At 35.3% G+C, this 26835-nt stretch overlaps 2 protein-coding genes across 2 annotated transcripts; both read left to right on the top strand.

Annotated features, from left to right (window-relative positions):
- The first annotated feature begins 511 nt into the window (after window positions 1-511).
- Window positions 512-13314, top strand: LOC129257640 (cholinesterase 1-like). Its single transcript, XM_054896014.2, has 11 exons — window positions 512-888; window positions 2717-2899; window positions 3572-3731; window positions 4514-4591; window positions 5153-5271; window positions 6688-6858; window positions 7757-7997; window positions 8783-8990; window positions 9132-9320; window positions 10410-10591; window positions 10835-13314. The coding sequence occupies exons 1-11, from the start codon at window positions 685-687 to the stop codon at window positions 10960-10962; spliced, it is 1863 nt and encodes a 620-aa protein (XP_054751989.2). The 5' UTR covers window positions 512-684; the 3' UTR covers window positions 10963-13314.
- A 200-nt stretch (window positions 13315-13514) lies between these two features.
- Window positions 13515-26108, top strand: LOC129256471 (acetylcholinesterase-like). The gene is made up of 11 exons (XM_054894663.2): window positions 13515-13732; window positions 14682-14858; window positions 16824-16983; window positions 17361-17438; window positions 18299-18417; window positions 19103-19273; window positions 20090-20321; window positions 21109-21316; window positions 22085-22264; window positions 23641-23813; window positions 24186-26108. Exons 1-11 carry the CDS (start codon window positions 13568-13570, stop codon window positions 24299-24301), a joined length of 1779 nt encoding a protein of 592 aa, XP_054750638.2. The 5' UTR covers window positions 13515-13567; the 3' UTR covers window positions 24302-26108.
- Window positions 26109-26835: the final 727 nt, after the last annotated feature.

Genomic DNA, 26835 nt, shown 5'->3' with positions numbered 1-26835 from the left:
CATTAAGAAATATAAATTGAAATGACTTATTATTGGTAAAAAAAACAAACGGAAAGTACCATTTTATCCTTCTCAATATTTCAATTCTTTAAAAGATTTTGATATGATTAGGCGACATGCTCAAACCAAATTAAGATGGAATAAAAGAAGTTTGTAACCTAGTTTTCACACCAGTATTTCTTAGCTGCTCTGCAATTTCTGAAATATTCAGAATTATATCCGTCTAATTTCGAGCCCTCAAGCGTTTTGTTTTTATTACACATATATTTACGCCAGTGAACAAACTATAAGAACGATTTAGATATTTACTCTCGATGTACGATGTATTCGACATCCTTTGGCGAAAGTGACACCAACAAAACTCCGAACCGACTGATGGTATATGTCATTCAAAATAACGTAACAGCTTTAACATGGAGTCGTTTCTAGTCGTTTAACATGGAGTCGTTTCTAAAGTTGTTGCAAGAATTTTTTTCATTAAAAAAAAAAAAAAAATATGCCAGTGACAATTACACATGGAAAAACTCTGCCAAATTGCCAGTCTTTCTTTTATGCACAAGGCCCATGGAGGCGGTTCCACTTGTGTGACTAGAGCATTCTGTGGTGACGAAATGATCGTGAGGGACACACTTCAGTAGCTTCGTAATTGCAAATGATTAAATTCATTGAACTTGCGTGTTGGGCATGTATACATTATATTTTGAGAAACCAACTTTGAACATGGAGACAGGTGTGGGAATGAAACTCTTTGCCGTTTTAAGTTTGTTTGTTGCGATACAAGCGCAAGATCCAACAGTAACCGTAGCAGAAGGAAACCTCGTCGGGAAAACCGTTCAGTTTATCGAAAGTCAATTTATCAACGTTAGTAAAAATGTTGATGTATTTCTGGTGAGTACTTTATCCGTGCTTTTATGGTGATGATGATGGCAGTGTTGATTATAAAAATGAATGTTATGATACTGATAAAACACACTTAGAGACGCTGTACTTAGACAAATATGTCTTAGCATTGGCCCGATGTATCTTTAACTTAACATTGCTAAAAACACCCCCACCATTCAATCTAGTAAATGGATACGACCGAATATTATATAATAACATAGTCAATGAGGTAACGTGAAGGCAGTTAAAAACATAAAACTGCCTATTAACTTTAGCATGCCTTTTGAAAATGCACTCCTATGTCAGAATGGTATACAACGTTTGCGCATAAAAAGTATTGGTTTGTAGATATATGATGTGGGCTTAAAGGTGGTTGTGTATCGTACAATGAAGGGAGATGTTTCATTCTATAACACATATTCGGTGAAGGGACTTACACAGAAAAAGGTCCCTTTTTATTAGTTTATTATTATTATTTTTTTTTTTTGGGGGGGGGGGTGGGTTAGAGACTAGCAAAAGATGTTTCACATATTAATTTTTCTTAAATCGTTGTAAGATCACTACCATAATCTTCATCGAATACTCAGTAATTTTTTTGGGTTTTAATTCATACAAAATATTGGAAAATACATATTGATTTGAATGCTTACGTCATGGTCTCGCGTTTTTTTTTTTTAAAATGCACAATATTGAAATCTGAGTTCATCAATATTTATTGGTCTCGTTATGTCTTTATTACATACCTCAGTATGCAGCTATATACATCGTGTACATGTAACGACTGATTACCTCTGTGAGTTTTTTTTTATTGAGACTTTGAAACTTACGCAGAATATTACTGTTATTTTCATTTTAGTGATAAAGTTGACCGGTACAATGAATGGTTTAATAAGGCGCAGCGATATTCCTTTTAAAAAAATCCCGAGCTTTTCCTAGCTATGCCTAAACTGAATTTCTTATTTGTCTGCGTCGTAAATAAAGAACCAGTTACTCGACCTTCAATTATTTTTGGCGCCAATGTCATATATACAATACACCTAGTACTTGATCAAATAGTTTGTATATTTGAGTCAGTGTGTTTTATTGAAATTCTCACGCCATTGTTCTTTTAAGTAAACAAAAATGACCCCATTTCCCAAGAGATACTAAAAATAAGTTGTGTATGTATTATATATTATTTTTTTAGCAAATTGCTACACAGTTGGCATGGTTGAAATACGTTATGATGTTTAGCTTACGTGTAGTCAAATTTAATATCGTTCAATGTGTTTGATAAAATAAAATTATGTTGATATTACCGCAAGGGTACCCATACTTGGTCGTCCAGGTGTTTGAAACCTAAAGCTTAGCAATTGATTGATATACGATTGATTGTATATTATGATCAATACAATCAATCGTATAAAAATGTTGTTCGATCATTCAAAGGCTTAGTGTAACCAGGGTCCCGTAACACAAAGATTAGTAATTAATCGTACGCTTGATTTTCATGATTGATTGTACATTGTACTTAATGCAATCAGTCGTAGAAAAATGTTCTACAATCATTGCTAAGCGTTGTGTTACCGGCCCCTTGGGCGTTTCATAAAGCTGTTCGTAAGTTAAGAGTGACTTTAAGAACGACTGGTGATCCTTTCTTGTGATAAATGATATTAAAAATTTAATGTTCATTGGTGATTATTTAGCGCATAAGAAAAGTTCACCAGTCGTTCTTAAAGTCGCTCTTAACTTACGAACAGCTTTATGAAACGCCCCCAGGGGCTGATAGGTCGTCAATCTAATATTCAATTTGTATTCGCTGAATCAATGTTTTTTGGGGCTTACTTGATGACAGGGAGTGCCTTACGCAGATCCACCCCGACGTTTTAAACCACCTACAGCCAAGCAGGAATGGGATGGCTCTCTAAACGTGAAGGAGTTCAAACCAGCATGCAAACAGGAGCAACACTTTCTTCCACGTGGAGAACCAGTGGATGAAGATTGTCTTTACCTCAACATCTATGCCCCAAGTCCAAAGGTAGTCTGTAAATACCAAAAAAGCTAAGAATACAGCAATTCAAGTTCGATGTAATTTTATTAATTACCAACTGAGTAGGCTTATTTTGCTTCAGAAACAATCAGATTTGTGAGTCTCGAATGTGGGCTTATTGCGCCTATTAACTGCCTGAAGTATATGACGTCATCGTATGTCAACGTAGTTGAGATTGTGGGTGTTTTATGAATAAAAAGTAATTATATTCTTGATTTCCCAATTAAAATTTCGAAATTTTGAGAACAATTCGCACAGAAAAACCTGAAAAAATATTTTCTGCCGGTAACCCCTTGAAAGCTAAGGCTCTATAACTTATTTTGTACATGACAAAAATACTACTTATTTGACATATTACCCATGCATGTATTTAAAGTTTAAACTACGTGTGACATCTATGCCTGACACAGCAGTCACGGATAAACAAGAAGCAAAGAACTAATTATGGTGTAACACTATAGGTATCCGTTTGGGTAAGACATTAATATTTCCAATAACCATAAAAACACTTTTCGGTAAAGTATTGATGAACATTTTCCCAATCCCTCCTCTATTTTTAAAAGTTTGTTCCGCATGTCCTGCAAGATTAGTGCAAAACATCTTTTCATAACTACTAACATCTATATTAAATAAATAATCACGTGATTATTTTATCAAAAGCCCACTAACGCAGCTGTTATGGTGTGGATCCATGGAGGAGGTTTTATTTCTGGGACAGCTATGACATACTCATACTACGGCGTGCCACTGGTTGCCGTAGGTGACGTCATCGTCGTGGCAATAAATTACCGTCTGGGCGCCTTCGGCAAGTTCACCACAAGTACGTTGTAGTTGTTACCTTATGATTAATTTTAAAGGGCACAGGTCCACTCTTAAATTTTTTAAAAGAATATTTGACTTCACGGACGAGTGATCTGCTGCCCCCAGCTGATGAAATGTAACCGGACGCTTTGTTACATAACACTTTTGGAAATGGATATTAAGGGAATCTACGTCATATCAAAGATGATAACTCCAAAAAATACAAGATGCTTGCTCCGTTTAAAAATACTTCGCAGAATCATTTTGATAAGCTTTTTGACCGAATTATGATAAGAAATACGATTTTCATATATTTATGTGTATGTGTGTATATTTGTGCGCGCGTATAAGTATGGGTGCCGCCAAGCAATAAGAGGGTTGATCATAATTATGTTCGTATCTTACCACGACCACTTCGTCTTTTGTCAACGCGTCAATCTGCATATTCAGACTTCACTAAGGTGTAACATGGATGCCGATAGGATGAAAAGACCTAGATATGTGTAACTCTGTCATGTCTGTTTGATTGCTACGGGATCACACCATGATATCGAAGGGGGAAAAATCCCTCATGTCTTTGATCAGTTGAATTGTCTCATACTTGTCAGATTTTTTGTTTTTGTTTAAAGATTGACACGAAAAAAGGGGGTAAAGAATATCACGATTGACAATAGTTTATTCTGAGAAATAAAAAGACGATTGTCCGCTATAATGTGATTCGTCCATTACAAAAACAGCCTGATAAGATGTTTGCAAATGTTTACAATGAAACTCTTCGTTTATCACGTTTCCATTTACCAGAGGATGATGAGGCTCCAGGAAATGTGGGCATGCTAGATCAAGTTGCTGCTATTCAGTGGATCCATGATAATATCGGAGGTAAGCCAAAAAATATTTCTATCCATAGAAGTTGTATGAATACTTACCTAACAAATTTGATATTTACTATTCAACGTTATGAGTTTATATTGACATTGGAAATAATACATCGTTACATTTTATGATGATGAATGACAGTCACTTTCAGGACCACATGCAAAAGCGTAAAACCTATCCACAAGATCAGCAAATATTGAAGTCGCAGTTTTGTTTTGTTTTGTATTGTTATTTTATTTTATTTCATTTCAATCTACTTTATCATATTATTATTTGTATCTGTTTATTTTGTTTATTTATTATTTTGTCGGGGGGGGGGGGTAGTCTTGTCGCATTGAGTGTCCCCGTCATTAAAGGCAGAGGGACGGAGGTCATAATACACCCTTCTCCTTAGGTTTGGTATTCTGTGGTGTCATACCTCACCATATATTCTACTGAAGAGGATCTAAAGGCCTTCGCACGTTGCTTCAGAGGTAATTACAATTTTCATGTAGAGCTTAGTATTTCAATTTGCAGTTTACATCTAAGACAAAGTATCTATTTTCTCTTTTCTGTTTAAAATAGCTTTCGGGGGTGACAACAGTAGGATCACGCTGTTTGGAGAGAGTGCAGGAGCAGTATCCGTCGAATTTCACACACTTTCAAAACTTAGCGAAGGGTTGTTCAATCAGATAATAACACAGGTAATCCATTTGCCAATGAATCTCCGATTTCCCATTCATGTTCACATATCTGTCAATGATTATTCCTAATTTGATCGATTGGACAACATCATCAAGCATCGCTAGGAAGTGTCCATCTATCAGGATCTTGATTATCTGCTGTAAGGTTTCCAAATATTATCGACATTCATGTGGATTTTGCGCTTTTGAAAAAATAGTTCAGTGGAAGTTTGATGACCATTGCGCATTCATTACAACTCTGCTAACTCATCATTGTATCATTTTGTTCAGAACGATACCACAAAAAATAAAACACACATCCTCGCGCACACCCCACGCACACACGGACAAAGTTATCCTCATAACCCTCACACACAAGCTAGGATCTCAATGTAATATGACGCAGATTTTATGTACTAATTTTTGTCTCGCCTGCATAGCAGAGCGAGACTATAGGCACCACTTTTCCGACGGCAGCGCCGTCAACATTTAAATCTTAACCAAGGTTAAGTTTTTGAAATGTCATCGTAACTTAGAAAGTATATGGACCTGTTTCATGGAACGTGGACATAGGGTACTCAACTATTACTAAACATTCTGCCTGAGTTTCAGGTCACACGACCTTAGACCATGTTTGGGGAATCAATATCGAAATTTTTACCATGGTTAAGTTTGTGAAATGTCGTCATAACTTAGATGTATATGGATCTAGTTCATGGAAATAAGGCATAAGGATAATGGTGTATCACCAAAGATCTTGCCTGAGTTCAGGTCACATGACAAAGGTCGCAGGTCAGTTAAGGTAAACGAACTTTGGTAATGTTGGGGGTATTTGTGGAATTGTCATCGTAACTCCAAACAGTTTATGGATCTAGTTCATGAAACTTGGACGTAAGAGCAACCATGTATCCCTGAATATCCTGTGCGCGTTTCAGGAACATGCCAAGATCAAAGGTCATTTAAGGTAAATGAATTCTGGCCGTGTTGGGGGTATTTGTTGAATTGGCATCATAACTTAGAAAGATTTTTGATCTAGTTCATGAAACATAGACATAAGGGTAATCAACTATGAATGATTGTTTTGCATACGTCTTAGGTCACATGATCGTGGTCAAAGGTCATTTTTAGTCAATGGACATAGTATTACATCATCAAACGAATGTTTTCTTTTGTGAATAATTATTGAGTAGCTGTTTTCGAAGTCCGCCCTGCTACTTTATCGAATCGCGTAATGCAGGCGAGACTGCCAGAGGCGTTCCACTTGTTGTGAAATAATGGACCTACTGGTGGTTTTTTTCTTCAGTAAAATGGATCTTTCTCGGGGGAAAATTCTAACCATTAACTCTCGGGGGGGGGGGGTGATACTAACCATTGTGGAGATATCGGTGATATTATGTGAAACAACCAACTAAGCTATGATTTTCGTTTTCATTTTAGAGCGGTACGACCCTCCCCTTCTTTGCATTTGACGTGAGAACAAATGAAGAAGAGGTCAAAAACGCTTATGATTTTGGAGCCACTTTAGGGTGTACTGGTTCGAATTCTTCAGATCTTCTTGCTTGTTTGGAAGGGAAGACTTCGGATGAAATCCTGTATGCTGGGGCGACTGTGAGTATCTCCATTCCTATACCACTGTACACAAACTAATTGCTACAATATATTTTTTAAAATTTTTATTCATTAATTCTATTCTCTAAGTGAACGAATTCAGTCATACATTTATAAACCTTTATCAAAAGATTTGAAGTAGAGGGTAATCGATTAAAAAAGGAGTAAACTGTGAGAGAAGTATGCTTAAAATAAGCAAGTAGATGTAGCAATAACTTTGTAGGCATGCAATACCAGAGGGGAAATGGGGCAAAGCACCGCTATGATTATTAACGTAATGAAAGGTCATTAAGAAAAAAAAGGGAGGGGGATTGCAAAGAAAGAAAAAAAAAGACAGAGTAACGGAGTGAAAGGAGTATTGAATATTGACGTTTTGGTCAAAGAGCTATGTAACTGTTTTATAATTTATTATTGCGGGGAAAATGACTAATATTTAGATCGTCTTTGATTCCCCTAACCCTTCCCAATACCTGGTGCTGCTTCTTTACATTTATTTCTATCACCTATATAAGATCAACGTTATACTGTAAGATAGTGAAGGGCAAATTATTATTTTTTCCAACGTTTTTTTTTTTTTTTTGGGGGGGGGGGGATAAGCCTATATTTTCCAAGCCAGATTCGATGTGTGGATTTTATGTATATTTTCCGGATAAATTAAAACATAAAAATGGTTCATAGTACACATAAAGAAATAAAAACAACACACTATTAAAAGTCAGTACTTCATTTATAGATATTGAAAATAGTTGCTTCTAAAATGAGTGTGTAGTACATTTAGGAAGTTTCATGAAGAAATCTGCGTCAGAAAACAATATTTTCTACATCCTGTGAGCTTTGAAATTCATTGGAAATACTCCTGTCAACAGCATCATGATGGTTTTCCTTGTATTTTTTTTAGTTCTACGCATACTCTGCTATATCAGTGGACGGGTATTTTCTTGAGGATACACCGACCAATCTGTACAAGAAAGGCGACTTCAAGAGGTGTCCAATGATGACAGGAGTCAACAAGGATGAAGGAACCTTATATCTTCCTCCACTTCCTCCGAGCGGTTACAATGACCTCGGAAGGCCACTTCTTCCGCATTTAGACCAGCCAACCGTCAGAGAGTACATCAGGGCAGGTTTACTTATCAGCGGTAGTTACACATGGTTACATAAACCAATATTATTTTATTATTATCTATTTTGTATGGACTTACTGAGAAAACAGCCAAATGTTAGGGCTTAATAGGTCTCCGTCAATTATTAGTCAGTAAACCTTATGAACCCCGCATTTGCTCGCAGTACAGATTTTACTGGATTGACTGGCATATGGAGAGTTTATCTACTTGGTTACCTATAATCTTTATTAACCAAACAATGAAACTTAGACTTCCTTACCTTATTTTGAGACACCTTGTCACGGCAATTTCACCCCAATAAGAATTATGCCCTAACACCCCCACCAAAAATCAATGCCAGGGCAATTCAATGAAGCATATTATTTTCACATTGTCTTAAAGTCTATAAAAAATACACGTGACCAAATTGTGCAGGTCACTTTTTTCAAGTGAAAGTGAGTAACATCCTGACATGTATTGATGATCGACCGGAATACCGGCGCACTTTTGTTTCCTATAAAAAAATGTGGAGCAACATCACACTGCACATTTTGACTACTACTCCTTTTAACTCCATGGCGCCGCAGTTGCACACAATACAGGTTATGATACATTAATCACTGGCGATTACAACTGAAATAAACGATACGAGGGTATTCTATGCGGATGAAATGAAAAGATGGACTTTCATTCGATACATGAATTTAACTATTTCATCATGGTACTATAATTGCCTGGGCTCAAAAGATTTATTAACCTCCTGAATGTAACAAAAAGTAGTACTATATGCACTTTCGTTGTCCTTTTGTATCTTTCTATAGGTCTCGAGGACGATATATTTATCGACGCCATTCTGCAGGAATACATGGATTGGTCTGTCGCAGACGATCCTTCTGCTAATGTGGTTTCAACCTTCCTAGAGTACTCTGGAGACTCTGACTTTGTATGTCCAACAGATTTCGTCTCCAGGATCCATGCTCGTGAGGGCGACCAAGTATTCAAATATTTCATGACTCATATACCATCAAGGTATAGTTACTTATATATGCATTGTATATGTATGTCTATGCGCGTATAGTTATATGATGATCCACCACAAATCACTTGAACGCGATGATTTCTTTTCCAAGACGAGATAGAACACCAGCGTTTTTTTTCTTGTCATTGCAGGAGTACTTTCGATGGTTTTCAAGGCATCCATTGGTATGCAGCTGGTCACGCAGAGGATTTAGCGTTTGTCTTTGGGCATCCTTTCATCAACCAGCTTGAAGATATAGGACAGACTCATCTGCTCACTGATCAAGAAAAGGAGCTTTCGGTGAAAGTCATGACATTTTGGACCAACTTCGCAAAATCAGGGTATGGCTACACTTAAGGGAAAGATCACCCTGAGCAAAAGTTTGTTGTGAAAATAGCAGAAAAAAATAATAAAATATATTGGCGAAGGTTTGAGGAAAATATATTTAAATATCAAGAAAGTTATTAGAGTTTTAAATTTTGGATTTGTGACGTCAAAAACGAGCAGCTGCCTCATATCTCATGTAATATAAAATGTATAACTTTCAATTTTTTTCATGATTTGAAATGACTTATTTTTTGTCGTTTTAGGAACGGGTGTGAAATTATTTGTCTATTGACATACTGAAGGTACAGTGAAAACCATTTTCAATTTTCTGAGAAAATTAAAATTAATTGATTTCTTACCATTCGATATGTAGGAAAGCTGCTCGCATATGACGTCACAAATCAAATAATTAAAATTCTAATAACGTTAATAACTCTAATAACTTAACTAAATCCACAATTAACTTTTGTTAGGGAGAACTTCCCAGTGAAGTGAATGATTTCCACACATCAATGGATAAGACTGTATTTAAAAATAAGATGCAAGCGAATGCAATTGCACCACTTGTATACATAATGATCACACACGATTAGACCCGCAATAATGCTTTTAAATAAAATAACCACCGCTCATTTGCAATACCAACATGGGACATTCCCAATTCTTAAAAACAAAACGAAAGCAAACCGTACATTCAGTATTGCGTGCATTTACGCGTTAAAAAATAACATTTGCATCATTGGTTGACATTCTTCCAAAGGAAATTTAAAAAGAGATTAAAAAGAGGTAAAACACTTCATAGTTCTTAAAGTCTGATCATTGATTTTGTACATTATCGAACTTCTTCCATAATAGCAAAAAGTCAATTTGGCAATACAATATTATTTCGGGTCACGATGTTGCCTATTCCACAGAGGCGCATAAGTAGTGGGTAATATCGTCACAAGATCTCGGTGAATACCACATCGCTGCTTCCTGTAGATTTTGTAAAAGATGTAGTTAAGATCTTGCATTGATGATAAGTGGGAACAAATTTGTTGATATGATTCACTTCATGAGAATTGTTCACAAGATTCACTCAATGCATGTATGTATTTGTTCAGTGATCCGAGCAAGTCGAGTCAAGATACAGACCCTGGTGAAGGAGAGAGCTACTGGCCACAATTTACTGTCCCTGAGTTATACCACAAAGTAATATCCCTCGATCTGGAGGTTGAGAGGGCACTCAAGGCCAGGGAATGCCACTTCTGGAACGTTTTCTTCCCCGAACTTCAGGAATTTGTTGGTATGTCAAATTCAATTTAATTTCAAGTTTATTTATTTCAACCATAATAAAATTCAAGTTTCCAAAGCAATACATTTACATGGCGATACCAAAATAATAAGAAAGGGTAATATTCAACAACCAAAATAAGAAAATAGTTCAGGATTCATATATTGGTAATAATGACAATGTAGTACCAACATTAATGCGCTCCATCTTGTGGGCACATAATCACCATCATTATTTCTACCTTCCAATTCTCAGAATCTCTGCCAGCAACTGGGGATGACGCGTTGATCAAATGGCAGAATAGTTTTCAGGAGTGGAAAGGGATCCTGAATGATTGGGAAACATCGTATGAAAAATATAAAAAGTCACCAACCTGTCCATGAAGTCGACCATCGACAGAAGCAAGTATAGACATTCAGATGGGACGATATCTTATCTCAATACATATTACCAAACTAGTCTGATGAGTTTATTATATTATTGTTCCTGATCATGGTACTACTAGTGATTCAAGTTCCGAGTTTCGTATTTAGCCCACAGGTAAATAGATATATGGCTAGAATAACAGTAAATAACATAATGCTCTGAATTAAAGGTCGAAAATTGGAACGAACTCCAACAACAGTAGTACTCTATTCGGAGGTTTCTTCACTTCGTGAAATGTGGTATCAATGGATTGTATACACAATACATTATTTAACATTTGTCTAAAACAATACAATTGTTGGTGGTAATAAAAATAATTGTCATAACATATATTATAATCGTAAAATTGCAAGTCATCATAGTAATGTACGTGCTTATTGCTTATGCATGTATTTGGATGGTCTTTGTTAAGAATCAAATGGTGAGTTGTTGATTGATGCAGAATATTGATAAAAAACGTATATTGTCCAGTTTAATTTTTATTTTTCGATTTAGATGAAATACCCCCATCTTTTCTTTCTGTAAATGCGTTTATACATATAAATATATATATACATATTTTCAGAGTCCTTCATCATTTACTTTAGATAAGATGTAAATCTGTAATTGCGTTTGATTTGACTGCTCTATCTTAAATTTCATTCATTCCGATAAAGAAGGGCATAAGGAAATTCACGCAAGCAATGATAATTAATTCAAATGGTATTCAGCGGAATATAAAGGGTTTGGTGTTTGATATTTTCTCGGAACACTTTCTTTGTTATCGATGTTTTTAATCGTTTATTTCATAGTTTTGATTATCTGAAGACTAAAAATTTAACTTGTAATATTTATATGCCCTCGTATTGTATTTTTATATACCCTACTTTGAATTACCCAACCATTGCCTTTTTTTTGCTTTCTGTATCTTTCCCTCTTTTATTTGACTCCAGTCTTTTTTTCTCTCCGTCTGATTTACCCCTTGTAATCTCATTTATTATGTCATTAGGTGCCTTCATACATGTTTTGCAATTTGTATTCTTTTTTGGTTTGTAATTACATTTTGATGGAATGATGAATATGCTTTGCGATCTAATCACAAAAAAAAATGAGAGGAAGATAATTAAAAGAAGGCCATTGATGAATCACTTTTATTACAACAATACAAAACTTGGATGGATATAATGCCATTGTGGTAAGAAAATTAGAAATTTTCCAGCTAGTGGATAGATGCTCTGTAAATCAGACTAAAATGTAAACTGGCCTCAATAAGATGTGTACTATTGCATTTTTCTTCGATCAAATGGTATGTGTATAGTTAGGAGAGGAGGCAAATATTAACAAAAAATGTAAATATAAAGAAAGAAGAATAGTGATGGGAGTTAACACGGTGATAATAAGGCAACAGAGCGGGGAAAGGGGGGGGGGGCGGCACTGAAGAGAGAAAGAAAAGGGAGATGTTGGTCTGACTAAAAGAACATGATGGAGATAAAAAGAGAAACAGTGTAGAGAGAGAATTTGTGTGGTGTTTGTAGGACACACATACGTGCTCGTACACCCCGTCTTGTTATTTGACAAACGGGGACCAACTTTGCGTTAATTGGCAAAGTGAGGACGTGTGTTTGGGGTCTCATACATTACTTGGAATCAAATGCACAAACCGAGCTCATTTTCGGACGTAACGTGAACATAGTTCGCTAACCGGAGACGCTTCCTACCCCTACACACAAATAAATCATGTGTTTACTATATTAAACAGTTTGAAATTAGATTTGAAAACGATAGCATGGTTTTTCGAGACTGGGACGTCCCTGGTTGAGTGATTACCCCGCTGAAAGATAAAATGTTAAGAAAATGATTCCAGAAGTAGGTCATTATTACACATCCCCACACATTTTCTCACACGGTTCTATTTTTTCTCTATATATCGCTTTCTCTCTTTCTTTATCCGTCTCCTGTCCATTATCCCTATTCGGAATCTGTCACTCGATTCCCTTTGTTTCCCCATGCCTCCTCCCCCCTCTCTCTCTCACACATACACCCACTCCTACCCTATCACACACCCACCCTCATCTACATCTGTCTAAAAAGTATCCGGTATATCAACTCGGAGACGAATCGTATATTATTTTTCAATGTAAAACACCGTTTGATAGAAATTGTTTAATGCTAATGACGTCATAGCGTGAAATAAGTAGGGAAATGGAATTGTTTGCACACGGTCCCATCTTAGTTTGAAAGTTGATCAGCATATGACTTGTTTGAGTCTTACCAAATGCCATATGAGGCAAATAAAGAATTATCGATCAAATACAAATCTTACCATATTGAAAAGTCATAGTCATGCGCACTCTTCCTTTGTAAATAAAATTCAGGAGTGTTTGCAAACAGCCAATTGCTTACCCATGGTTCTATGGAAGAGCAAAAAAGGCAAGGTTAAAGTTGAATGATGGGTAAAATGATAAATCAAACACAAGATCCAACGACTACGTAAGAACCCTGTGAGACAAGAACGATAAATTTCACATGTTATATGGACCTTTTACAAAGCAGAACAATACAGGCCGAGGACTGTTTGGAACAATGGAATTCTGTATCATTATAAGCGTTTTATGCCTTATGTTGATGACTGGCATATCAGCTGCAGATCCAACAGTGACAGTAGCTCAAGGGACACTCGTTGGTAAAACTGTCAACTTCACAGAGGAGGACTATATCGGTGTTGATAAAAGCTTTGATGTTTATCTGGTAAGTTTCTGTAGGATCTATTTGAACCAGCACCAAATATGTAAGTATTCATCAAGTTTTAGAATTGAAAACAGTCCGATTGATAAGTAAATATATCATGAGGATATATCCTCGGATGATAAAAATATTATCTATCACTTTCATCTAATAAGATGTTGTGATTATTTTGGATGGTACAAAGGATTTCGTAAAAATATTCAGCAAAGTCAGTGACCTTTATGTATTTGATTACTATCACCGCAGTATAATGTTTTAATAAGACAGGGATCGTAAAAATCATTGAAAATGTTCATATTTTCAAATCGAAGTTATGTATTTGAAAAAAAAAAAATCTGTGTTAATGACATTTACATTAATATTTTTATGCCATTGCAGCAACACCCATTCTAAAACTTTGATAGATACTATGAATGTTTTATAAAACATTAATAAGTTCATATACTAATGGCACGGGGACTATTCTCACAGAAACATGTTCACAATATTTTGAATGTCACTAAAATGGAAGCACAATACCCCCCCCCCGAATTATGTCATGTCGTAATTCTGGATGCTTCCACATAAAGTGACGAAGAATTCATGCATTCCAAAATGCAAAATCATTGTTTATTTTGTCCAATATGTATATACTTAAGCTACACGCTTTCTAATAGCTACCCCCAACAAATAAAAATGACTTTTGGACTTTCAATATAAATGCGCTCCAGAGTCGACGTATGAAAAATAAATTTGATAATTACACGTAGCAGTTATTACAGAGAGGGGGAGGGAGGATGATGGTATGTGTGTGTTTGCGTGAGGACGTGTTTGTGAGAGAGAAACAGACGGACAGAGAGGGTAGAGAGAGAGAGCGAGAAGGGGGATATTATTGAAAACAACGAAATTAATTTCTTTGATTCAGTAAAATTTGTAACTGAAAAAGACTTAAATTCAAATTACACTACGATAGGGGGTACCGTTTGCAGATCCACCTCGTCGCTTCAAACCACCAGTTGCCAAGCAACCATGGAATGAACCTCTTATTGTGCAAGAGTTCAAAGCAGCATGTGTCCAAGTCTTGGGCTTATACCGTGGACCCGTATCCGAGGATTGTCTCTATCTTAATATCTATTCACCAAACCCAAAGGTAAATTAACAAATGATTTGCTATTTCTCAGAGAAAAATTAGTTGTAGATCAGGTATCAAGGAAATTAAATTAGATTTTTTATTCGAATGAACGAGATGCAACTCGTATTGCTTTAAGCGTATCTTATTTTAAGCAATTTCAAACTTGGAGATATAATTTACTATTGCTTGGATGGGCTTAAAGTTTGATTTTAAATTAGTAAGAAAGTAGTCAAACAAGGCCGATAAGGAGTAGTCCAAACATATCCTCAATTAAACGCTACTTGATTTTCAAGAAAAGTCTGTTCATCACTACCACCCCTTCACTACTCCCGGACGCGCCCATAAAGGGATGGTCCAGGCTGAAAGTATTTATAGCTTAATAAATAGAGTAGAATTCACTGAGCAAAATGCCGAAAATTTCATCAAAATCGGATAACAAATAACAAAGTTATTGAATTTTAAAGTTTAGCAATATTTTGTGAAAACAGTCGTCATGAATATTCATTAGGTGGGCTGATGATGTCACATCCCCACTTGTTCTTTTGTATTTTATTATATGAAATTAGGTTTATTCAAATGTTTTCCTCCAAGAACTAGAAAAATTAGTTGTAGATCAGGTATCAAGGAAATTAAATTAGATTTTTTATTCGAATGAACGAGATGCAACTCGTATTGCTTTAAGCGTATCTTATTTTAAGCAATTTCAAACTTGGAGATATAATTTACTATTGCTTGGATGGGCTTAAAGTTTGATTTTAAATTAGTAAGAAAGTAGTCAAACAAGGCCGATAAGGAGTAATCCAAACATATCCTCAATTAAACGCTACTTGATTTTCAAGAAAAGTCTGTTCATCACTACCACCCCTTCACTACTCCCGGACGCGCCCATAAAGGGATGGTCCAGGCTGAAAGTATTTATAGCTTAATAAATAGAGTAGAATTCACTGAGCAAAATGCCGAAAATTTCATCAAAATCGGATAACAAATAACAAAGTTATTGAATTTTAAAGTTTAGCAATATTTTGTGAAAACAGTCGTCATGAATATTCATTAGGTGGGCTGATGATGTCACATCCCCACTTGTTCTTTTGTATTTTATTATATGAAATTAGGTTTATTCAAATGTTTTCCTCCAAGAACTAGAAAAATTGGATTGACAACTGATTAAGTGCATTAGATATTTATTGCTGCAACTTATTTCATTATAAGGGAGACATAGTATTCACACAAGTATAAAATAATGAAAAAATTATGATTTTATGTAATAACATAAGAAAACTTTTGCTCAGTGAATTCTACTCTATTTATTAAGCTATAAATACTTTCAGCCTGGACCATCCCTTTAAGGGCGCGTCCGGGAGTAGTGAAGGGGCGGTAGTGATGAACAGACTTTTCTTGAAAATCAAGTAGCGTTTAATTGAGGATATGTTTGGATTACTCCTTATCGGCCTTGTTTGACTACTTTCTTACTAATTCAAAATCAAACTTTAAGCCCATCCAAGCAATAGTAAATTATATCTCCAAGTTTGAAATTGCTTAAAATAAGATACGCTTAAAGCAATAAGAGTTGCATCTCGTTCATTCGAATAAAAGATCTAATTTAATTTCCTTGATACCTGATCTACAACTATGCGATTTTCGGCATTTTGCTCAGTGAATTCTACTCTATGTATTAAGATATAAATATTTTCAGCCCGGACCATCCCTTTAACCCGATTGGCTACTTGATCATTATTTTCTAAATTTTGGGGTGTTGCCGTCGAAGACCCGAAAGACAGCAATAAATCCTCTACTTTGTTAAAAGCGAAGTTTCAAATAGAGAATAATCGAAGATTATTTAAGGGGTGAAGGATCTGAGAGGGAGGTGGTCGACACCACAGTCACACCTTTATCCCGGTAACTTATCCGCATGGAAAAGGGTTTCACTGCCCCCGTGTTCAATTACGCCCATACGGGTATTGTATTTTTTCACGCCTCATCTAGCCCACCAATGCAGCAGTCATGGTATGGATACACGGAGGAGGGTTTATTGCAGGATCTGCCAACGACAATGATTACAATGGAATCCCATTGGTCGCTGTTGGTGACGTCATCGTAGTGACGATAAATTATCGCCTGGCTGTCTTTGCAAAGTTCACTACGAGTAAGTTTCCAACAATCCATCTTCTTTTTATTGTGCCAATGTTATGCAAAATTTCTATTTTTTTCTGAATTAATAAAAAAAAATTGTTCGCTAACTTCGTAGGAGTTTGATGAAATTATACAAAATTTGTTTGCTGTTACACAAAATTATGTTCAAGTGAGAAAAGACCCAGTAATTTTTTTTGGCATGAATGATGTCATTATAGCTTTAAAGATATTTCGATCTTGCGTTTAGAGAACTGAATAATTCACACAACAGGGGCATCCGGCCGCGCACGTCCAGAATTTAAAAGTTTTGCGAATTATATCCTATGATATTGAACATGCATGTAAAACATGTATTCACTGAATTATTAATAACTTTATTATTTTCTTTAGAGGATACCGAAGCACCTGGGAATGTTGGCATGTTGGATCAAGTAGCTGCTCTCCAGTGGGTTTACGATAACATTGAAGGTAGCATTGAATTAAAATTTATTTAATGCCTATTGTTTGCCATTGACATTTTACATTCTGATTACCGATTATAAATATAAGATTATCATTATAACATCAATCACATTTACATTTCATCAGCAGTGTAGAGCATAAAAACGTTAATGTTCATACATATAAAGTTTTATCAAAGGACGTGAAAATATTTTAAACATAACAGAGAACCAGAATGTGATATATGCATCAAACCAAACTTGAACGCACAACTTGATTTTTTAAACATTTTATTATCAAAAGATGTTGAATCCACTGCAATTTATACTGAATTAACCTCATGATATTGTGTACGGTTGGCTTCAAAAATGTGTTTTATCGCGAGGTACTACCTGCAGTTTTCTCCGCCCATCTACAAAATAAAGCTACACTTTAATATTCGAAGATAACTTTAACATACTGATGAAAGGGTCTTACTTTTCACTGACCATTTACTATCGATTTTGTATTCATATTTCCGAAAGTCGACTATGTGTACATGTATGTGAAATTGGATTCGTCTCATTACATCTTGTCATTATCAAGCCTCATTGTCTTTTATTTGGGAGATCATAATTTAAGAAATCATTTTAAAGTCAATTTTTTTACCAAGAATCTCGGTATGATTAACGCGTTTATTAAAGAAAGTTTGAAGTTTGTATTTGCATGTCACTCATACATTTTTATTCAGTGGAACCTCCTTTCCCAGGATGTTCCATTTCAGTCCATTATGTTGTATTATATTATATACTGCCTTATTTTGTAATTTGTTGTTGAACTTGAAATGAAATAAATCATTTATTAATCAATCAATCATGAAAATGCTCTTACCACCAATTTCAAAATAGCTTTTGGAGGTAACAAAGCCAAGATTACTATATTTGGAGAGAGTGCCGGTGGAGCGTCAGTAGATTACCTCACATTGTCTAAACGAAGCCGTCATTTATTTACCCAAGCCATCATTCAGGTAATATCAATTCAATTGCCGTAACGGATTTGACTGAACAAATAAATGAATAGACCAAAAAAAAAACACTACTTACGCCTCATAGAATTCCTTTCATTTCTACTTTAGATATTGAAAAAATGATGAGTAAATTTACAAAAACCTTACTTTGCATGTCACCTTGACGATAAAATATTCTGTTTTGAATCCCGCCCCATGTTCTTTATCACACTCTAAAAACATGAAGAGCTAATTTAGCCGTGTATATAGTGACTGCACTCTGAATGCTGATTTAGTCTTTCAAATTTGAACTAGAAAATCAGCACTCAAAGTGCAGTCACTAAGGACGATTTGCTCTTCATTTATTGAAGTGTATTTTCTCCATCATTTACATCAAAATTATGAAGCAATCATGCGAAAAAATAATGATATTGAAGTGATAAAACCTACGCAAAATGCCCATTTGATACAATTAACTTAGATAAAATAATATATAGAGTTTAATGGAAATACATGGATATGCGTTGATTATCTCAAAAGAGGTATACAAGGATTGTCTTTAGAATTACGTATCAATGGTACCTTTGTTCAGGTAACAAATGTAATGGTTATAGGGGATAATATGAACATAATAGTTTATATCAGAATTTTCTTTTGCAATATTTATGTTTGTTCATTAATACCATGAACTTCGATTTTGTTTCAGAGTGGATCTACAGCTCCTGACTGGTCCTTTGATCCCAGACCAGCGGAGATGGAAGTACAAGATGCCAGGAATCTGGGAGAGGCCTTGGGTTGTGACACGTCGCCGTCTTCAGCATTGATCGCATGTTTGGAAACTAAGACTCCTGATGATATTCTCAACGTTTCTTTACCCGTGTGTACACATTCGATATTACTTGAAAGTATAATACCGAAATAAGCTAAATTGATTTTGATGTAAAAAAATAAGTCAGTAACATCATTACAGTTGGACGCGCAATTTGCCCAGTAATTCCGATTAACAAAATGTATCTACCCCCAAAATATTTTTGTTTGATCTCCTTACAAAATTATAATCAGCACGTCACAGAAGCATTTAAAGAATGTGGTAATTGAACACCTATTTTTTTTCTCAGACATGTCACAACCCACGATTACGGATAAAGCACCTTTAGCATGTTCAGAAATAATACTCTTTAAAAGCATGATGTTTAAATAATGCCTTGGGTTCAAGAACTATTTGGGCGTAATGCATTCACTACCACTCACACTATTAAGTAATAGAGGTTTAAATTTGAACGCTAGGAGTTGGTACCATAGCAGCAGCCAGGGAGTACTAAGAGCAATTGAACATATTTATCATATTGGGCTATATCAAGCACTCTAAAGGTTGTCGAGATGAACGATTAAATGAAGATTAGAATTCATGATATTTGAACCCTTTTAAACGTAAAATATCATTCATCCAGCTGGAAAGATGTACCTTTCAGGGTGCAAACACGCATTTCTGGGTGCCAATGAAATACAATGAAAAGGCGGATCTTTGCACATTTTTCCACTTAGGATGCAATATTTCAACCTAAAAGATGCTACCAGTGTTTCATTTAAGGTAAAAAAAAATCGTAATATGTATAACTTATAGGGAACACCAGTACGACTCAATTTATCGATATTACTCCCCAAACGTGTACCTTGCGATCTTATTTTGCAGGCTTATGCTTTTTGCCCCCTTTCCGTGGATGGTAACTTCCTTGACGACAAACCAGCCAATCTTTACAAGAATAATGACTTCAAGAGATGTCCTGTACTAACTGGTGTCAACAGAGATGAAGGAACTCTCTTCCTGATAACCCTCTTTCCTACAGATAATCTTGATCTACCTAGACCAGAAGTTAATATCACGGGCCTGGATGAAATAATCAGAGCAATAATGGCTCCCTATGGTGAGGGGATATTTTCAATAGAATTTTGAACGTTATTTATTTATATAACAATTACCATTCATGTATCAATCCTTGAGATTATGTATGTATGCATTAACTCATTTATCTTGTTAATAATTTCGGGAGGGACGGGACATATCTGTGCGATTTGTAGATTTCATCACTTACCATATCACTTATTGATTTTCTTCTTCTGCTTCTTCTAATTATAGTTTTTCTTTCTCCTTTTCCCCCTTCTTCATAGCAAAATCATCGCTGTTTTTGGTGGGGCAAATGATCATTTACAATGCAATTTAGATGTAGCCATCTCAGCAAAGTTGAGGAAATAATTCTCATGCTTTTTAATGCGTTAGTATACTGTACAACGCATTTTTCTTCCTCACATTTACGTGGTTGTGGCTGCAATGATTAAAGCTTTGAAACTAAGAGGTCATTGACAAACACACACAACTGCAGAAGTGATTGAGAGTTCAAACTCAATAAATAGTAATGATGATTTTTAGAGAGAAGTTATTTGAAAATCAATCGCACAACATACTGTGTAACATCTCTGAACTTATGTTTTTGGGCGATGGTATGTGTTTCTTTTTAAAGAATTAACAAAAATGGTTCGATGACATAGATTTTATCTACTTTCCAAAGTAATTAGTAACATCATCGTGAAAAGTATGATAACTTTTATCATCGCCCACATGGGTGCTTCTACCTTCTTCAATAGTTTATCTAGTTATCACGATACTTCATTGCAGTATAGTGAAAATAATCTTTCCTACTCACACCATACCAGGCGTCACCGATGATGGCTTGATCGCTGCTATTAGTCAGCAATACACGGACTGGTCTATTGTCGAGAACCCTTCGGCTGATATGATGCCATCCTTCATAGAATTCGCTGGTGACCAAGGATTCGCCTGTCCTTCAGATCAATTTGCCAGAAACCATGCTGCTGTAGGTGACACGGTCTTCAAGTATTTCATGACGCATGAGCCTTCATGGTATGTACAACTATATAGCGATTATGAGCACATAAAATCAATCTGGGGAGTGGTTCATAAACATTATTCGTCAAACAAATTTTCTTGAGAAGCACTGTTACTATAAGAAGCACTGTTACTATAACTGTGAGAAGCACTGTGAGAAGCACTGTTACTATAACTGTCGTAAAACGTCCGGAAAATCCTTACATGAAATGCTCCCCTAATAATTCTGTCTCGGTTCATAGGTTTCGCCGTGAATGTGACACAGTTATTTCATTGAAGATTTTTTTTATGAGGTAGCGGTGAGGTAGATTCATATACTGCGTAAAGACTGGGCACAAAATGACATCCACGTACTTGCCAATACATGTATAAAATGAGACTAACTCTTGATTAAAGTTTTCTCAATAGGTTTTCTTTTAAAATGTCAATCTGATAATTTGTTTGCGATTAATTTTAAGCTGTTTTATGTTGTAATGAAATTGAAATAGTAAAAAATAACATTGAATTGGAAAAAGAGATTCAAACAAATCTTAATACTGCACCGGGCATTTGAATCTTTGAAACTCGCTAAGAGGTCTGACAAGGATCGTTTATAATAAGGGACATGAAGCAATTTGGTTTAATATCTCGAGACGTTTAACAAAAAATTATCATACCTAGTGCGAACGTTTCAAGTGTTTGCAAAATAAAATTTAGTAGTTTTTCAACGACAGGGAAGATAAACAAAATATAGCAGGGATGATCAAATCATTTTCAAGAGATAACAACAATTTTTTTTGGCAGTTCTATTTTTGCAGGTTACCCTGATTGGTTTGGAGCTGGTCACGGAGAAGAGATTACCTTTATGTTTGGATTGCCATTCGCTGATCATCTCCCTGATAGATGTTTAGATCAGATGACAGATGAAGAAAAGAAGTTGTCGGTCAAGATGATGAAGTTTTGGACGAACTTTGCTAAATATGGGTAACGCAGATCTAGTCATAATGTAGAGCAAATGAGGGACATGAGAAAAGAAACTTGCCAAACTAACATTAGAAACTTCTATAGGAGGAACTTGTGTCTTCCTACGAGGCGGAGGGTCCACGAAGCCGAGGGTCCAAGAGGTCGAGAGTCCGCGGGGCAGACTTTTCTCAAATCATATATTTTATTTAATCAGGATGTTTGTCTTTATCGATATTAATCAACTAAGTCGCAACTAATATAGGCAATAGAGTAAGTTCAAGACTCCAAGTTCAAGGCATGTTTGAAAAATTCGGATTGTATTAAATAATCTATTACAATTATAATCCAAGTCCAGAATTTTACATTTCAAATGCATGTCATTTTTATGTTAAGTTCCTGATCGTTCTTTGAAATTGGTATATATTTGGCTTTGTCAATTTATGTCCGTCTATGTCATGCTGTTTTGAAATGGAATAAAATCTACATTCCAAGAAAAAAAAAACATAACCGAGAAATAATAACAAAAGGAAAATGTTTTAAACTAAAGTTTCAATTTTTACAAAGAATAAACGGCTTAAAAGGGATTAAACAACAATTTTTTAATGGCGGGTGAGGTGAAACTCGAGCATAAATCATGTTGTCCCAAATTACTAAAGCATCATATCAGAAGGTTAATATTTCAGTTTTCAATGGAGAATATGCTACGCGGAAACTTTTCCACTGATGGACAAAATCCTAATGAAAGAAAATACACTTAAAGAAAAATCGGCCTCGTGGACCCTCGGCGTCGTGAACCCTCGGCGTCGTGGACCCACTCCCTATATCTCGTCTGGTGCACCTAGCTCGTGCACAAGTTTGTGTGTGAGGTGTTGGTGTAATTGGTAAGATTGTGCGCGCATGAGGACATGTGTGGTTGTCTGCGTAATTATGAAAGCAATTTACAATACAGACTGGGTATATATGCCATTAAAAGGGGTCGCTATGCTCGTATAGATGAACCCTAAACAAGTTTTTTTCCTTATCCTTTATGTTGTTTTGCCGACCCTAATCAATGTATCTATCATTGTCTCTGTATGAGAGGGTGGAATATATACCCCTTTTCACGTATCCATCATTGAAAAAAAAATATCCTTCCCCCCATGATTTCGAAAATTTTGATAAACCCTACCATTAAATTTTTGACCGTTTACATCTCTCGACTGTGAAAAACATTCGTGTACGATCATCGTTACCGTATTTTGTCAGTGGCCCTCAGTCAACAGAGTTCTGAAGCATCTAAAGGGCCCCGTATTTGCATCCGAATATTGAAGTAGAAACGTCTGAAAGGGAGGTGATAGAGAAATGAATTCTCAAATAGAAGAATTACGCTTATGTGAAATGAATGTTTTTTCTTATAGGGACCCAACATTTAACGCTGAGCCAACTGAAGGGTTAGGCAACTGGCCACCGTTCACTATTCCTGAGCTCTCTTACAAGGAGATATCTCTGGATCTTGGTGTCGGAAGAGCATTGAAGGCCAAACAATGCAATTTCTGGAATGAATATTTCCCAAAGCTCCAGGACTTCATAGGTAGGCAGTTTTTATCATTTGTATAGGTCTTATTTTTGGTAATTATGTGATGAATAATTCCAGGCAATGAGTAAAATAGTATATTTTTTCGTGGATTTAGTCTTCTGTGGACGAACATGAGATCAATTTGTCATCTGTGTGAAAATTGATCCGATAAAATATGTTTTTGTCCTTTTTCATTTTTGCACGAATCATTGAATATCATTAAAGATAATTTTCTTATAAGTGAAATGAAAAAAATGTGTATGTGCCATTGTGGTTTGATACAAATCGAGCAAAGATAAGAAACGGCTCTAAAATCAAACCGTTTGGAGTGCATAGATCTTTGGCAAGTTTTCACCATTGATTGTTATTTTCCTTTTTTTTTTAAAGCTTCGAGTGATCCACAGTTATTAAAGTGGCGACGGGATTTCAAGAAGTGGCAAGGTGAAATGATTGACTGGCAACATGTTTATGAGGAATACAAGAAAACTCCGCAGTGCAAATAATCTTGTGATTTGCTTGATTATTGCCTGATTCCCGACCGATTATTTTTAAAGGAATACACATCAGATATTTAGAGTATTCATACAATTTTTCACAAATGAGTCAACTATTCAATATCCTATAAAAAAATACTAAGAATAAAAGTATTATATGAAAGTCAAAATATATTGATAGCTATACTTATGTTTTCGTTATAAACACAACCACCGATGTTATTTTACCAAAATTAAATAGTAAACACTCATATAATCATTAATGCCTAGTTATGAAAAGAATTGCATTGTATATGTCGGTGTTACTGACGTAATTTCTCAAGTTCTGTTCTTAATATATAAAACTTGATATAATAACAAAGAACTTGGCAAACAATGTCGACCCATATCTTTAATACAACAAACCACTTTTACACTATGATCATGTTATTTAATTTGATAAGAGTACTTTGAACATAATGAGAGGCTGAATATTACATTGTAACACTTTTAATATGAACAAGTCGGCTCTTAGACAATCAAAGGGTTAGATAAATAATAGGTGTAATTGTCATTAAACATTATAGCCGGTACCTTTAACAGGGTATAGTGTGTACTATTTTAATAAAAGTGCTTCAATAACTTGTATATGTGGTGAAAATCGAATAAAAATCATGTTTAACTAGAAAAATAACATTGGGAAACAACCAAAATAAGGAAAACCAATAACGCATAACACAAAATCAGTGTAAGAAAGGTGAATTGATAAATAAAATGAAATGGTTAAATGGGTACTGAAACCAAAGAACAATAATAGTTAAAAGATATAAAGAGTTCTTACTTCGTAAGACTAACATTTTCAGACAAAACTAAAATCCTATATCTTTAACTTATTCCTCCTACTCCCATTTTCTGTCTTCCTCCTTCTTTTCTTTCCAGTCTCTAAAGTCCTCTCTGTCTCACTTCATGTCATTTTGTACTGATATAACCTATCATTTTTCTTGGGGGTAATATCTGGAGGTTTTGAATACTTGATTAGGCATATGTGTTTGTAATATCCAAGATAACTTAATAAAAATCTTTTTTGATAATGATAAAAGTGCCAATGTAGTTTAGTAATGACATATAGGCCTAAACACTATCACGGTTTCTTCTTGAAGTCGTTTACATCATTATAGCTACATGGTATGCGTTTATACTGGTGACTGGGAATAATCATTTTATATTTTCCTGTATATTCAACTTAATACATGTCTTATGAATCAATTGTGTTCCCTAAAATAATAAAATTTCTAGCAGTTCTATGTATTTATCACTATTATTCATGAGCTTGGTGTGTAGGTCGAAGGCAACATGGAGAGAGTTGGCTAGTTTCAGGACGAAAATGGTGAAAATGCAAAATTGAGCGAGAAAGAGAAAGTGGGAGAAAAGGGATGGACGTGAATGGGGAGGAGTGGGGGAAGGGGATGGATGTGTAAAACAAATGCACAGAAATGGGAGCATGGCAGGTTTCGACAAATTATGTTTTGAAAGAGTGTTTGATTCTAGTTACAAAGCAAAAAAATGTGAAGGTTGAAATAAATGGATTTAATCAACTCGTTGGAGAAAAAAAATGCTAGCATCCAAATCCAAAGCCCGCCATCCACTCGTATTACCATGATTACACGGTGTTGAAGTCAAATAAGTTTCATTCCATTTGCAATCAAAGCCAATTAACATTTATTTTATCCATATGATACGTTGGCATAATCCATGATGGCCTTGAATATACATGACGTAGTATACTCATTTGCCGCCTCCAAGTTATTATGTCGGAACTGATGTATGTATGCTTACCAAAATAAAAAAGAAATATACAAAGTGAAATAATTACACTATTGCCAATTTGAAGGTCATGTGTGTGGGTGCATCACACTTACAAGTTGTGATTTGAATATGACGAAGGTCACATACTAAATTTATTTTTGGCACTGGTCTGTGAGTCTGATAACTCTTACGATATGATGCCTGTAATTATCCCAGTAAATTATTCAATAATGGATATCGGGAAGTCGGCTACATATATTGTCGGGCCATAGATTGCATTGAGTTTATTTTTCACAAACATATACACCTGTATAAATCCGGACAAAATTGAAATGATCTGACTTAAAACATCATTTTATTAACAACCTGATACTATTGCCAGCAGGAACTATTCGCCATAATAACTACTATTACACCCAATTAACTCTAATATTGTTCTACTTTATTTTGTCTTATAGTAATAAGTTAGAACTGGCTTACTGAAACTCGCAGATAACCACAAAGATTCAAAGCAAAAAGATAAATATTCGATTCTTTGTATGTCTTCCTGGGAACTTTGGACACAGCAGAGAGGGACAAGCAACCGTACATGTGGTGTGTGTGGGTTTGTGCGTGGGTGTGAAATTATGTAACAACCTATTTCTGTGTCCCGTGTAAGACATAGGTTGGCGATTAATCCTTGGCTTGATATATTCACGATTAATTGTACAATGAAGTCAATCGTAAAAACAATGTTTTACGGTGATTGCTAAGTTTTG

Source organism: Lytechinus pictus, chromosome 3, assembly GCF_037042905.1.
Source record: "Lytechinus pictus isolate F3 Inbred chromosome 3, Lp3.0, whole genome shotgun sequence".
NCBI lineage: Eukaryota > Metazoa > Echinodermata > Echinoidea > Temnopleuroida > Toxopneustidae > Lytechinus > Lytechinus pictus.
The sequence above is the reverse complement of the archived record's forward strand: the minus strand, read 5'-3'. Positions and strand labels throughout refer to the sequence as shown.

What these genes read in the sequence shown, in the direction of transcription:
- LOC129257640 (XM_054896014.2), top strand. Translation starts at nt 685, where the DNA reads ATGTATACATTATATTTTGAGAAACCAACTTTGAACATGGAGACAGGT. An exon ending in AAAATGTTGATGTATTTCTG is followed by an intron (nt 889 to 2,716) that starts GTGAGTACTTTA and finishes ACTTGATGACAG; the next exon opens with GGAGTGCCTTACGCAGATCC. An exon ending in TCTATGCCCCAAGTCCAAAG is followed by an intron (nt 2,900 to 3,571) that starts GTAGTCTGTAAA and finishes TTTTATCAAAAG; the next exon opens with CCCACTAACGCAGCTGTTAT.
- LOC129256471 (XM_054894663.2), top strand. Translation starts at nt 13,568, where the DNA reads ATGGAATTCTGTATCATTATAAGCGTTTTATGCCTTATGTTGATGACT. An exon ending in ATGACGCATGAGCCTTCATG is followed by an intron (nt 21,317 to 22,084) that starts GTATGTACAACT and finishes TTTTTTTGGCAG; the next exon opens with TTCTATTTTTGCAGGTTACC. An exon ending in AAAGCTCCAGGACTTCATAG is followed by an intron (nt 23,814 to 24,185) that starts GTAGGCAGTTTT and finishes TTTTTTTTAAAG; the next exon opens with CTTCGAGTGATCCACAGTTA.